Consider the following 15,601-nt stretch of genomic DNA (forward strand, 5'->3'; position numbering starts at 1 on the left):
GGTAAAGAGCTGTTTGCCACCGTCGGAATGACATAAGCAAAAGCAAATTACCTAGCTTTTGATGCAAGACAGCTAGGCACGTCACAACCTGCATTTCTGAAATCTATAAACATTTTTTTAAAAGAAAGAAACTGTTACGTTGTTAAAATCTTTGATCCAGTAACTGACGGTGCATGATTTCTCATTTTTGAATTTGGACTACTTAAGTTTCTATTCATACAGTATACGACATGCCTTACTGTCTCCCGATGACCATCATATGGAAAACGTAGGTCTTTTGTTCTAAGGAACCAGAATTAATGCAAGTGGTGCTAGACTAGTTTTGGATTTGACTGGTTTCACAAACTGAATTGAGAAGTTTTTTAATGCATCGAACGGTTTGAGATGCTGATGTAGAAAAGTAGAACTTTTACCTTTGAGGTATAATTAGGAATGAAGAGTTTGTACCCTGAATAGGAGGCGAGAGTATGCCCTCTGAGACACTCACCTGCACGTCCTTGTTGAACTGGTTGTTGGCGTGTAGGTGCACCGCCGAGAAGTTGCGCACGTGGTCGAACTCGAACAGCATCTCCACGGGACTGCCCTCCATGCCGGGCGTGTCGTTGCGCCAGCCCACCCAGCCGTGGTCTGCAGAGCCGTAAACAAAGCTCGTCTGAACTCTAGCACAGGCCGAGAAATTACGAATTTGACAAAATTACTGCTTTCTAGAAATTTTTGTCATGTGTGGAACTGAAAAGACGATTATTGACAGAACTGCAGCATTGTAAGTGGGCAGCAGGTCTTGCCTGGAAGGTTCATTCGAATGGAGCATCGTCCACGAAAGCCATTGTTCCGGTACGGCGCAAAGTTTTAATATGTCAAGAACGTGTAGTGTGAAATCTTTCAACAGCACCGCTGAATAACCACCATTCTTTCCTGGCCAGACCACATAGACGAGATCACTCATGTTTGCTGTCGATCCGGTGAAAACGGCTTCGAATCCATGTGGCGGAAGAAAATTTCATCGACGGAGTTTAGTCGCAGCGTAGAACGAAAGAGAGGCGACAACAGAGCGTGGCCTATAACTACTAGCGAACCCGGCAATGCTTCACAATTGCTGAATATGCATGGGAGTTGTAAATATGTTCTGAACTCCTTTCCCTTGCCCCTCTTACTGTCCATCTCTCCCTCCCACTGTCATTGCCCATCTCCACCTCTCCGCTCCCCACTCGTTGTCCCTCTCTGACTCCTCCTTTCTCCCCCTCTTTCTGTCGATTTCTTCCGCCCCCTGTCTTTGCCCATCTCCTCCTCTCCCCCCCTCTCATTGTCCATCTCCGACTCCTCTCTTCTCTGTCTGCCTTGTCCCCCCCTCCCGCCAATCTCTCTACATATCCTCACTCCCCTCTCTGTCCATCCCCTTCTTCCTTCTCTCTGCCATCTCCTCGTATCCTCTTTCTCCGACCTTAAGTCTTGTTTACTGTTATTGCAAACGAAATCTTTATTGGGAAATGAAGTCACTTATAATGAATGGATAAACTGGCTGGGATCATTAACATAAGGGGTAAAGGGGAGACCTGTATGAGGATAGAAGTTCCAATGAAAGTATTTCCCTTACTTTTAACCTGTGGAAGGATAGGACTGCAAAGTTTGGGATGATTCGGATTTCATAGTAGGTTCTAACCATAAGCTGTAAGTATAATTTTCTTCTTTCCTCTTAATTCTGATTTCGAGGAAGAAAGCAAAACAGCTCACTCTTGTTTATTCAGTTTTTGTTTGAAATTATCTACAAAGAGAAGATATATAAGTATCGACTGCATACACTACACTTGTCCGTCCTCTTTTAGAATACTGCTGCGCGGTGTGGGATCCTTATCAGATAGGACTGACGGAGTACATCTACATCTACATCCATACTCTGCAAGCCACCTGACGGTGTGTGGCGGAGAGTACCCTGAGTACCTCTATCGGTTCTCCCTTCTATTCCAGTCTCGTATTGTTCGTGGAAAGAAGGATTGTCGGTATACCTCTGTGTGGGCACTAATCTCTCTGATTTTATCCTCATGGTGTCTTCGCGAGATATACGTAGGAGGGAGCAATATACTGCTTGACCCTTCGGTGAAAGTATGTTCTCGAAACTTTAACAAAAGCCCGTACCGAGCTGCTGAGCGTCTCTCCTGTAGAGTTTTCCACTGCTGTTTATCTATCATCTCCGTAACGCTTTCGCGATTACTAAATGATCCTGTAACGAAGCGCGCTGATCTCCGTTGGATCTTCTCTATCTCTTCTATCAACCCTATCTGGTATGAATCCCACACTGCTGAGCAGTATTCAAGCAGTGTGCGAACAAGCGTATTGTAACCTACTTCCTTTGTTTTCGGATTGCATTTCCTTTGGATTCTTCCAATGAATCTCAGTCTGACATGTGCTTTACCGACGATCAACTTCATATGATCATTCCATTTAAAATCACTCTTAATGCGTGCTCCCAGATAATTTATGGAATTAACTGCTTCCAGTTGCTGACCTGCTATTTTGTAGCTAAATGATAAGGGATCTATCTTCCTATGTATTCGCAGCACATTACACTTCGCTACATTGAGATTCAATTGCCATTCCCTGCACCATACGTCAATTCGCTGCAGATCTTCCTGCATTTCACTACAATTTTCCATTATTACAACCTCTCGATACACCACAGCATCATCTGCAAAAAGCCTCAGTGAACTTCCGATGTCATCCACAAGGTCATTTATATATATTGTGATTAGCAACGGTCCTATGACACTCCCTTGCGGCACACCTGAAATCACTCTTACTTTGGAAGACTTCTCCATTGAGAATGACACGCTGCGTTCTGTTATCTAGGAACTCCTCAGTCTAATCACACAATTGGTCTGATAGTACATATGCTCTTACATTGTTCATTAAACGACTGTGGGGAACTGTATCGAACGCCTTGCGGAAGTCAAGAAGCACGGCATCTACCTGTGAACCCGTGTCTATGGCTCTCTGAGTCTCATGGACGAATAGCGCGAGCTGGGTTTCACACGACCGTCTTTTTCGAAACCCATGCTGACTCCTACAGAGTAGATTTCTGGTCTCCAGAAAACTCATTATACTCGAACATTATACGTGTTCCAAAATTCTACAACTGATCGACGTTAGAGATATATGTCTATAGTTTTGCACATCTGTTCGACGCCCCTTCTAGAAAACGGGGATGACCTGTGCCCTTTTCCAATCCTTTGGAACGGTACGCTCTTCTAAAGACCTACGGTACATCGCTGCAAGAAGGGGGGCAAGTTCCTTCGCGTACTCTGTGTAAAATCGAACTGGAATCCCATCAGGTCCAGCGGCCTTTCCTCTTTTGAGCGATTTTAATTTTTTCTCTATCCCTCTGTCGTCTATTTCTATATCTACCATTTTGTCATCTGTGCGACAATCTAGAGAAGGAACTACAGTGCAGTCTTCCTCTGTGAAAGAACTTTGGAAAAAGACATTTAGTATTTCGGCCTTTAGTCTGTTATCCTCTGTTTCAGTACCATTTTGGTCACAGAGTGTCTGGACATTTTGTTTTGATCCACCTACCGCTTTGACATAAGACCAAAATGTCTTAGGATTTTCTGCAAAATCATTATATGGAACTTTACTTTCGAATTCATTGAACGCCTCTCGCATAGCCCTCCTTCCACTACATTTCGCTTCGCGTAATTTTTGTTTGTCTGCAAGGCTTTGGCTATGTTTATGTTTGCTGTGAAGTTCCCTTTGCTTCCGCAGCAGTTTTCTAACTCGGTTGTTGTACCACGGTGGCTCTTTTCCATCTCTTACGATCTTGCTTGGCACATACTCATCTAACGCATATTGTACGATGGTTTTGAAGCTTGTCCACTGATCCTCAACACTATCTGTACTTGAGACAAAACTTTTGTGTTGAGCCATCAGGTACTCTGAAATCTGCCTTTTGTCACTTTTGCTAAACAGAAAAATCTTCCTACCTTTTTTAATATTTCTATTTACGGTTGAAATCATCGATGCAGTAACCGCTTTATAATCGCTGATTCCCTGTTCTGCATTAACTGATTCAAATAGTTCGGGTCTGTTTGTCACCAGAAGGTCTAATATGTTATCGCCACGAGTCGGTTCTCTGTTTAACTGCTCAAGGTAGTTTTCAGATAAAGCACTTAAAAAAATTTCACTGGTTTCTTTGTTCCTGCCACCCGTTATGAATGTTTGAGTCTCCCAGTCTATATCCGGCAAATTAAAATCTCCACTCGGAACTTTAACATGGTGGGAAAATCTACTCGAAATATTTTCCAAATTATCCTTCAGGTGCTCAGCCACAACAACTGCTGAGCCCGGGGGCCTATAGAGACATCCAATTACCATGTCTGAGCTTGCTTTAACCGTGACCTTCACCCAAATCATTTCACATTTCGGATCTTCGTCAATTTCCTTCGATACTATTGCACTTCTTATCGCTATAAACACGCCTCCCCCTTCACTGTGCAACCTGTCTCTGCGGTATACATTCCAATCTTAGTTTAGGATTTCATTACTGTTTACATCTGGTTTCAGACAACTTTCTGTCCCCAGTACTATATGGGCGTTGTGACCGTTTATTAATGAGAGCAGTTCTGGGACCTTTCTATAGACGCTCCTGCAGTTTACTATTAGCACATTAATATTGATATTCCCTGTTGCATTTTGCTTATTCCTACCTTGCCGCGTCTCAGGAGGCGTCTTGTCGGGCCTAGGGAGGGAATTCTGTAACCTAAAAATCCCCCATGTGCACTCCACACGTACTCCGCTACCCTTGTAGCCGCTTCCGGCGTGTAGTGCACGCCTGACCTATTCAGGGGGACCCTACATTTCTCCACCCGATAGCGGAGGTCGAGAAATTTGCAGCCCAGATCTCCGCAGAATCGTCTGAGCCTCTGGTTTAAGCCTTCCACTCGGCTCCAAACCAGAGGACCGCGATCGGTTCTGCGAACGATACTACAAATAGTTAGCTCTGATTCCACCCCGCGAGCGAGGCTTTCCGCCTTCACCAATTCCGCCAGCCGCCTGTACGAACTGAGGATGACCTTTGAACCCAAACTGCAGGAGTCATTGGTGCCGACATGAGCAACAATTTGCAGGCGGGTGCACCCAGTGCTCTCTATCGGCGCCGGTAGGGCCTCCTCCATATCTCGGATGAGACCCCCGGCACGGATGAGACCCCCGGCAAGCAGACAGAGTGAACACTGGCCTTCTTCCCCGACCTTTCCGCTATTTCCCTAAGGGGCTCCATCACCCGCTTAACGTTGGAGCTCCCAATAACTAATAAACCCTGATTTTAGTACTTTGGTGCAGTAGATTATACTATTCAAATCTTGAACCAAGCAGCTGCGCCTTTTGTTTACTTAGTCCTAGATCACGTACTAAATCATTGAAATCTGCCTGTGTTAACAAATGTGGCGATGACTCACTTGTGCAGTAATATAAAGAATCATCATCTGTGATTTCTTCAGTACTACTCATTTCACTGTCACTCGGAATTTGACCTCGAGCTCTTGAAGGTACTGAAAGGTTGTCGGAATGCTGCACTGGCATTCTCGCCGAAGGCAGATCTGGGTAAACAATGTGCCTCTTCGAGTTTTTGTTTGTAAAACCATGAATTTTTGTTAGACAGAAATAACAATCAGTAACATGGTCCTTAGGCTCCCTCCACACCATGGGAACAGCAAAGAACGCCACATTCTCTTTACCTTTCCACCACTGAATTAGTTTGCAGTAACATGTAGCACGACAGAAATGTGGTGCCCATTCTTTATCTTGGTCTCTTACCTCTGCTCCAAAGTAATGTTTGTATGCTTTCTTTATGACTGAAGAAATTTTCTTCCTATTTCTGGCAAAAGTGAACTTCCCACAGATGTAGCAGAAGTTGTCCGGCTTATATCTACATCCACGACGACGTGGCATTTCTGCAAATTTAAAAATATCACTTTGGTAATACACCTGTATTATATTAATAGTGGGGAACGAGAGGAATGCTGATGAGTAAAAACAAGCAGTCGTTTTACCTTCAGCACCAGGCTCAATCAGTTTACACACAGGAACTAAAAACTTCTACCGTGCTCGGAAATATGACAGACAGTTACTTCTCAGCCAAATCATCCATTCGTTATGACTGACACAAATAGCGGCTAACACCACTGTTGTAAGCTCGATGCACCTGCTCCTAGGAGGTGTGAAGCTTTACTGCCAGAGGCAGCGACCGGCTGTCGCCGTTCGAGTTAATGAGATGTTTCAGGTGGTCTTAATGACATAGGTGTGGCGGGGGATAACCTAATGATGTCTGATTCTTCCCACCTGCGGTTGCACAAGAAATTATCACGTTCTATCACTACTGGATGCCGCAACATACCCGTATTTCTCTATAACGTCTCTGTGTTTGCCATGAATTGTGAATATACATATATATACATATTGCATAAAAAGTATCCCTGACAACGATATTTTGTTTACATATTTGAATTTCCCACGGTAAAATTGTGTAGAAGCACATACTTTAATATCGGAAATAGAACCCATGTCGAACAGTGTTATTGACTAAACTGTGATTGCTAGCCACTTCGTGTAGAAAACAATAAAAATAGCACTACCTGTCTCTGGCACTACTGGCACTATGGTTGACTAAAGGGACTCTCTCTGACTGTATTAAAAAAAACACGAAATCTATGGAACACTTAATAGCACTCGACAATTAAAGCTTCCTAAAAGCAAAAACACACGGAAGAAGAAGTGATAAGTAAGAAAAATACAGTTAATACCTAAATGAAGGTAGCTTGCTGCACAGCAGACGTGAAGCAGACGGCAGTTAGGACGACACTGACACTACTGGCGTACATCGAAAAAGTTCAAAGAAAGGCAGCACGTTTTGTATTATCGCGAAATATGGGAGAGAATGTCACAGAAATGATACAGGATTTGGACTGAAAATCATTAAAAGAAAGGCGTTTCTCGTTGCGACGGAATCTTCTCACGAAATTCCAATAACCAACTTTCTCCTCCGAATGCGAAAATATTTTGTTGACACCGACCTACGTAGGGAGGAACGATCACCACGATAAAATAAGGGAAATCAGAGCTCGTACCGAAAGATTTAGGTATTCATTCTTTCCGCGCGCCATACGAGCTTGAAATAATAGAGAATTGTGAAGGTGATTCAATGAAACCTCTGCGAGGCACTTAAATGTGATTTGCAGAGTATCCATGTAGATATAGATGTAGAAGAAGGAATTTGTCTAATGGTTTAAATGTCCTGATATCTGAATCAAAACTGACTGTGAAGAAGAAAATAAAAATGCACATCTTCACAGTATAGCATTTTCGCGCTTGTAATCGGATTTAACAGAAAATTTATGTCAGTTTGAATGTTAGTAGAGTATCGTGTAAAAATCTGAAGTGAGTTTTGCTAGTAACGTTTCTCCTTTATGTATTAAATATATTTTTACATATTACATATATTTAAAAAATATGCAACCAATGTCTGTGTTTTTATTAGAGCAATGTCTAACAATGTGAAACAAACTGGTCAAGAACTTTTCGAGATTTTTATCAACAGGTTTTCTCCCTTACGCATTACACACATATTTATGTGCCATATATAATAAATATTTGTAGCCTATGTTCGTTCTAACGTTTAGTGGAGTCTCGTGTAAAAATATGAGGTAAATCGATAAAGAATATTTCGAAGTTTTTGGTGATATCGTTAAACTACATGTCTTTATATAGTAGCGTAGATTATCACCTGATTGTGTGCTAAACAACGCCGCAGGGTGTCACTGAATTACATTGTGAAAACAGCAAAGATTTTCCAGAATGAGATTTTTCACTCTGCAGCGGAGTGTGCGCTCATATGAAACTTCCTAGCAGATTAAAACTGTGTGCCGGGCCGAGACTCGAACTCAGGACCTTTGCCTTTCGTGGGCAAGTGCTCTACCAACCGAGCCACCCAAGCACGACTCACGCTCCGACCTCACAGCTTTACGTCTGCCAGTACCTCGTCTCCTATCTTCCAAACTTACAGAAGTTCTCCTGTGTTCGCAGGAGAACTTCTCAGGAGAACTTTTGTAAGTTTGGAAGGTAGGAGACGAGGTACTGGCAGACGTAAAGCTGTGAGGTCGGAGCGTGAGTCGTGCTTGGGTGGCTCGGTTGGTAGAGCACTTGCCCACGAAAGGCAAAGGTCCTGAGTTCGAGTCTCGGCCCGGCACACAGTTTTAATCTGCCAGAAAGTTTCAGCAAAGATTTTCTCCCTCTCTTCTTCTGATATCGTGATTACTACCCTAGCCATATTTCAACATGGAATGAAGTACTGTACTTCCGTTCTTAACAGTTATTAATGCAAGGGCATCAACCGACCTTGTTAACTAGAAGCCGACAGTGATTACTTCCCACAAACATCAAACTTTTAAGATACTACCTCAGATACGATTGATACAATGGACTGCGAATACCAAATAAATTCAGTACACAACTGGTAGTTTGTTCGAAAATTGTAGCAAATTTTGTAACTTTCCTTCAAGTTTTATGATTGTAAAGAGTGTTAGAAACTACTTATGTATCTTGTTTTACAAGACTGACGTCGTCTTGAACCCTCCGGAACCTGTATAATCCTATAGGGGTAGGATGGATCGAGATATAGAATTTGTTTGCAACCTCGAGGAGAACTTCTCAAACAAATACAGATCGTAGTTAAGAGTTCAAGTGGACTTTTCTCTCACTGATTTATAGGTATACAAGGGTTAATGACAATTATGTTTATCGCACGATACTTATTCCTAGATTCCCAGCTTTTATTGCCCTTTACCGTCAGTGATAAGTATTTCCTGGAGTATTGTGTTACGGAAGTCGTGTGTTATTCACTCGATGTTCAAATGGCTATTTATTTACTTGTTTAACCTGATCTGATGAGGACCATGTCCATAGTGGCAATGTGAGTAAATAATAATATGAACCAATAAATTTAAACTGGCAGTACTTGTTCGAAATACTGTTGGTGTTGCCACTGACAGTGATAACAGTAATAATAATGACATTAATAACCACAATAACTGTGGCAAATATAAAAAGAATTTATAGGTGTACTAAACAGATGTTTTCTAATATATCTACTTCTGGGGAAAGGAAATCTAAAGAGACTGCGCCAGCTAAGAATACTGGGAAATGAGGTACGTTTGGCCGGAAAGAAGGATGTACAGGAGTAAGGGGTGTATACAGGGATACTGGTAATCATTATTGCAGCTTTAGTACATACGTCATTAACTGTATCTGAAAAAAAAACTTCTAGAAAGTGGCTGATCGAGGGAGTGGGAGAGAAAGTATTTTGCTCTGATGGGGATGGGTGTTTCTGTCATGTTGTTCAGACAAGAGCGTTAAGGTCGAGAAGAGATATGAGAATAGTATCTCTAAATGACTTACGTTACCTGAAGTGCAAAAGACGATACAATTTTCGTATTCTTCTTAAAGCAAGAGTACGTATGAATCGTTACTGATTCAATTTTGTGTCTATTGAATCCATTTTCTAATCTATCCGCAATAATTTTTTCTTGTTACTGAGTTATAACGGAGTCATAATTTTGACAATCTTTCATAGGGCATCCTCTGTGCTTAGTTCGACCTTTGGTTTCTGCAATTTACATCCTTTGTTGTAATGTTCCGCTTCCCCCTCTACGTCCAAGTTTCTCATTCTATTTCTCCTATAGATACCCAATACTTACATTTAAAACGTCATTTGCATAAGATGGATTCTGTTTTTGACCTTCACTTTAAACTCATTGCTCCTTACAACTGTTGTGTTGTAGAGTTTCATTACTGACCTTTCGTAGTTCTCTTGATCCATATTCCAAATCAAGTTTTGAAATATTTAAGTCTATTTTGGACATTCCCGTTTTACATGTGTGATAGCAAGCAAACTGGAAAACTGAAATGATTAATATGTGCAGAGTATTAGTTCCGAGAGCTGGCTTGAGTAGTACCAATCATTATCCCATGAAGAACGTTACTTTTGTTTGAGCTATAGGAGGTTTTGAAACTCTACGTTAATGTACTCTTATATGATTGATAAGGTCCCAATGTGGCGGTCTTTTCGGATGCCTAGGTTGCGAGCGTGCTCTACAATGCTGTCTCAGGGACTACTGACTTTCCCATGAAAGTAGGTGTTTCCTCGCATCTATGAGGAACAAACTTTTGAAAAGGCACGGCAGGAAGCAGCGCCTTTTCGGGGATTCCTATTAGAGGGAATAGGAACTGTTGAATGAAATTACTGTATTTCTGTTCCTGATGTTCACCAATTGAAAGGATTAAGTGTCAACACAAATTTCGTGGAGCGAATTGTAGTAGGTGAAATCGAAAAGTGAGCTGACAGCCCTCGGGGCTTCATGCTGTTTGGGCCCTATGGGACGGAGGTGGTGATGTAGGAGTGTTTATCAGTGTGGAATCTGCAGTTAGCGATCCATAAAGTGTTTCTTTCAGTAAGCCTATAAAAATCCACAAGTACGCTCCCATGTGCATCATGATAGTTCTGATTAGACATTTCATACTATATAGGCGATTGTTGACAGCCAGACTACTTGTGATTTGTCGGAATGGGTTTCGTACCAATTAGTGGTGTGGTTAGCTAACTTGAGGTGGTGTTTGCTGCAACAGATGAACTTGACTAGGTCTAATTGAAGCAATAAATTGAAGCAATAAGTTACAATTGAGGCGCTGAGAACCATAAGGGCCTAAAGCACGCAGTCATGGATTTTGAGATTATAGCTTGTATGCATCCTCCTGGTATCTGCTAATCTTATAGTGAACCCGTTTTATCTATATCTGTAGGCCCACACCGTTTATAAGAACATTCACGAAAACCTGTCTCACCGATTTTTCCGATATTCTTTTCCACATGGGCCTAAAGCATAAAATATAATATCGTTGCTCTGCATTGCTCAATTGTTAGCTAGGAAAGCCAACATAATTTAGTGCCGTACGTAGTAGTAGTAGTAGTAGTAGTGTTTCGTAGTTGGAAGTATACTGGCAATTTTATATGAGCCCCAAGCCACAGAATATGCTTAATGAAAATTATAATAATAAGGATCTTAATGTATTGGAATAGGTCACAATTTTGCATGTTGTGCATTTAGTATCTCTTCTTTATTTCTGATTCTAATTTCACATTAATTACAAACTTAAGTACTGTCAAAAGACACTATTGTCGCTAGCCTGGATGCGTAAATTTTGTGAATTAACATTAGATAAAACATCATCTTAAATATGAATAATATTTCATATCATCAAGTGGATTTATTATTTTTGATAGGAAATGTAGGATGTTAAGACTTGATTAGAAAATAGATGAGACCTCTGAGACTGGTGGTGCCCTAAACATTTGACCTCCATAAACATCTGTTTTTCTCAAAACATAGCGTCTATGCTTTGTGTTCTTATGGTTCTCAGTGCCTCAGCTGCTTACGTGGTAATTGAATATGTAGTGTTTTTGTACGATCTTTGATCTGTTATCTGTTTTTGTCATGGTGAGGATAACCGGTGAAGATGCTAGGGGTCATCTGGTGTAAATTTTCCAGTACAGTGGTCGGATCTTGGAATCCTAACAGTAGTTCGCTACAGACCTTTCATTAGTGGGGTATGAGTAGTGACAATTTTAACCTCGTCTCACAGGTCAAAGCGAGGCTGGCGACCCTGAATTAGGCTCATTTCATGCGTGCAGCAGTGTAGAAAACTGATCTGGGTCCAGCAATAAGCGTTTCAGATTTGCTCTGGAAATTGCCGTAATTTGTTTCACGAGTTGCTCGTCTCTCGTGGATTTTGGCGCAGCAGCGGCGAGTGGAATTGCTGTTACAGTACAATCGCTTCAAATATGAGACGCAGGGAACGTTTCAGTCTCAGCACCATCACCGTATCAAGCGATCAGTACTTCCTTATATGAGAAAAGAAAGACATACTAGCTTATAAGAGGAAGTGGAAAAAGTTCGTCAGAATTTGTCAAGCAAAGTATTTATTTGCAGCGTCAGATTTTGCAACTGGCGGGTGGAGGCAGCAGGTTGTGGGGACGGCCTTACCAGCGTCGCCTTGCGTGGGGTTCAGGCTGGACAGCATCTCGTGCGCCTTCCTGCCGTCGGAGAGCGTCCCCAGGCCGGCCGACAGGTGTCCCGCCGCCTCCCTGCCGTCGTACAGGCGGTCCGTGAAGCCGCGCGCGCCCTGCGCCACGCTGTAGCTCAGCAGGCCCTCTGCAAAGAGAGCCGGCGTCCGTCATACTGTGGAACAACACTGACAGCGGATCACGTCAGAGAAAGGGCAACAAGAATTTATTTACTTCCTGTGCTATTGATTCAAATTCACTGCATCACTAGACCAAGCGCCGTTCCTGTAACCTCTCTGAAGTGAACGCATTCTGTTAGGAAACATAATCTGTTTGGAAGAATATCACTGTTGTCGTAGCAAAGGTCACCGCGAAGTATTGGAAAAGAGTAAGTGCCGCATCGTCTATGTTTGATTATCAATTTTGCGTCATAAATCCACAAGCCACAATCCAAATTGTAGTTTCGGAGCAGTAGACCAAGCGCCTCTTACCAGTTCCTGGTTTAGTGATAGGAAACAGAACATGTGGCATCGCCGGTTCACAACGCTCGCTGTTTGTACAGACCAAGCAAAACGCCTGTAAGCTGAGTGGTATTTACGGACCTAATACTATGTCATGTGTTATAACGCCGTGAATGTTATGAGTACCAGGTGCGATAATGGATGCTTCCAAAACAATGAAAACTTATTATTGAAAGTGGAACAATGATGTTAAATGGATTTAAAGGTACGAAAACATAAGTTTCTTTTAGAGGGTAATCTCAAAAACAATCCTTAAAGAAAAAAAAGTCTAAAACCTTACGTATTCCGTTCTTCTTTAACTGAAAACATTACGATATTCCCCAAATGTAAATCTTTAGCGTTATTTGCATTGTTGCAATTGTTTTGTATTTCCTAGCAGTCAATAAAAGACACGATATAATTAAATTTTCCTCCAACATTTCGTTCACATTGAAGCAAAGCAAGTGCTGTATCATGTGTGAGATACAGAGGCGAGCGAGTGTGCCGGGACTTAAACCCAGTTCACTGTTAGCAGCGCCACGTCACCTTAATGCATCTGTATTGCACCACAATTAAGTATGAAATTAAGAATCAAAATTTATGTTTAAAACTTTGTTAAAATATAGTTTAGTGTTATAATGTTCCACATACCAAGTAATGTTCCACATACCAAGTCTTTATGTTCTAGACTTCACAGTTTACGTAAAAATGCCTTTTAATGAGAAAAATAAAAATGAAGCTAGAAACTCAGAATATGGTCAGAAGGTGTAATTAGAGCTCATAGGTTTCCAAAACCATACAGCATAAATTAACACCGGAATCCAATTTTTCAGGAAAAGCAGAGGTGCTAAATAATGGACTCAGAAACATGAAAATTTGTTTTATGCCTCAGTTCACCCCAAAAATAATAACTGAAAGACCACGTTAAGCTACCTCTTATAGGTTTTGAGTAATTAAATAAAAACCAATTTTGTAACTGAAATGTACTTAATTGTTGTGGATTAAGTACCTGTAATTTTAATGATAGAGAATTTTGGTTAAAGTGGATGATAAAACATACCAAGTGATGGAGTTATACCAAATTTGAGAGTTGTAGTATTAATAACTGCTGACGTAAGTTCTAGTAAATGCATGGTTCAGAGTTAACGATCTACAGTCAGTTCCACTGTAACAATTCTAGAACGCAATGATTTCATTCTAGCGAGCTGAAACTTTTTCGGTGATTTCAAACAACTTAACTGAATACAAGAAAAATTAAGAAGTTTCTGAATTAATTTGTAACCATGTTATTAAAGATTATGTGACCGACATAGCGGTCGTTCGGAGGCTGCTGCAACATGCAGGTAGCCGTAGACAACAGATGTTCTCTCGGCCGTCCGCTCGGGCACCTATATAAATACAGCCCGAGAGGCAATAGGGAGGGTCATTTCGCACTGAGCTACTGTAAGATCCACGTCTGTTAAACATCGGATAGAACTCTGCCTCGGATGACGTCAGAGCCGAAATGTGACAAAGTGCGTATTCTGCGGTAAAAACGGTTAGTGAACACGCGAGGACTGTACACCGTTCTGGATCGCTTACAATTCGCCAAGTAACTGTTAGTGTGCCCTCCGTGTGAATTACAATTCCGCGTGGCAAGTGGTGACTTTATTTCCACTTTTATGGCGAGCATTAACTTTGAACATTTATTGCATACTTTCATTTGAGTAATTTTAGTTAGGGTGAAAGACAATCAGCTAGGAACGTACCGTAGAGGTCGCCTCTAAACTGCTAAATGTGCTGTTGCAAAGAAATAGGAGAACAAAAACTTTTCTTTCAGTGGGCTGGACCAGAATGTGGCAGTGCAGGCTGGAAACTAAGGTCAGTAAGTTTCTCTTCGCTTTCTGACTGACCGCAAAATTAATTGCCATGCTCGCTTGCCCCACAACTTCTTTATCTACGATACATGCACGGACCACCGTAGTTCAATGCCCTCCGTAACACAAACTTCAATTCACATCTTAATCTTATTTTCCCCTTCTTAGATTGTGACTATTAGCCCAGGGTTGGACGTAATGGGGAAATCCTGCTCGTACCTCAGGCGTAAGTCATAAAAAGGTCTTATATAATTAAATTTTCCTCAAGACATGATGGGAGCTGAAAAAATGAATTAAAATTTGTGCGACTGCCAGGACTCGAAACCGTGTCTTCTTGCTTTTTTTTTTGTCTGCTCAGGGCGGACGTCGTACGACATCCGTTTAAGTTAGTTGATGATCGATTAACTCAGTTTTTTTATTATACAGGGCACGTAACCCTCTGACCGAACACGGCTTCTAGGTAGGATATCTAGCTATTACACCAACACAGCACTATACCTAACATACCAGCTTCTGTCATTATCGTAGATAAAGATGGAGTCAACTGTTTCGAGAAAAATTTAATTAGATCTATGGATCACCTACGCCAGAGGTACAGGCAGGATTTCCCCATTACGTCCTACGCCGGGGTGCTATTACAATGCCGGAGAGCCTAAGAAGGAGAAAATAAGCTGAAGATGTGAACTGAAGTTTGTGTGCTGGGTGGAGTGGGGGGAGGGCACTGGAACTGCATGTGTGTTAGCTATAGCGCTGTGGTGGTGTAATGGCTAAAATTCCTGCCCAATAAGCAAGCAGACCCTGGTTCAAGTCACGGCCATGGCACAAATTTTAATTTATTTCTTCAAGTTACGTCATTATCGTAAATAAAAGATACGTTCATGCTAAGAAAACTACGGTTTTGATACCTTCAGCATGTTTTTCAATAATGTTTAACGTACAAAACATAATTTAAGCTTCGATGTCGATAAAGTCACCTCATCAAGATGTTTCAGACTATGAAAGACATGTAGTTTACTAATTATTTACTGTTGTAATATGCCTAGTGCATTGCTCAGTTCTGCATAATGAGACAAAAGGACACGTACATGTACAGACAAACAAATGATTACAATTTCAGAAAAAAATGGTGGTTTATTTAAGAG

General features: G+C 41.5%; 1 protein-coding gene across 3 annotated transcripts in view; it reads right to left on the reverse strand.

Moving 5' to 3' along the window:
• LOC126275217 (discoidin domain-containing receptor 2-like) overlaps positions 1-15,601 on the reverse strand; it is an 842,049-nt gene that overhangs the window by 161,745 nt on the left and 664,703 nt on the right. For all 3 annotated transcript variants that reach the window (XM_049977178.1, XM_049977180.1, XM_049977179.1), the window contains exons 6-7: positions 12,084-12,251; positions 488-627 (exon numbers count right to left, since the gene is read on the reverse strand). In XM_049977178.1, the coding sequence (XP_049833135.1) occupies positions 488-627; positions 12,084-12,251 (308 nt within the window). The remainder of the gene's footprint in view (positions 1-487; positions 628-12,083; positions 12,252-15,601) is intronic.

The sequence above is a fragment of the Schistocerca gregaria genome, chromosome 1, assembly GCF_023897955.1.
Source record: "Schistocerca gregaria isolate iqSchGreg1 chromosome 1, iqSchGreg1.2, whole genome shotgun sequence".
In the NCBI taxonomy this organism is placed as follows: domain Eukaryota; kingdom Metazoa; phylum Arthropoda; class Insecta; order Orthoptera; family Acrididae; genus Schistocerca; species Schistocerca gregaria.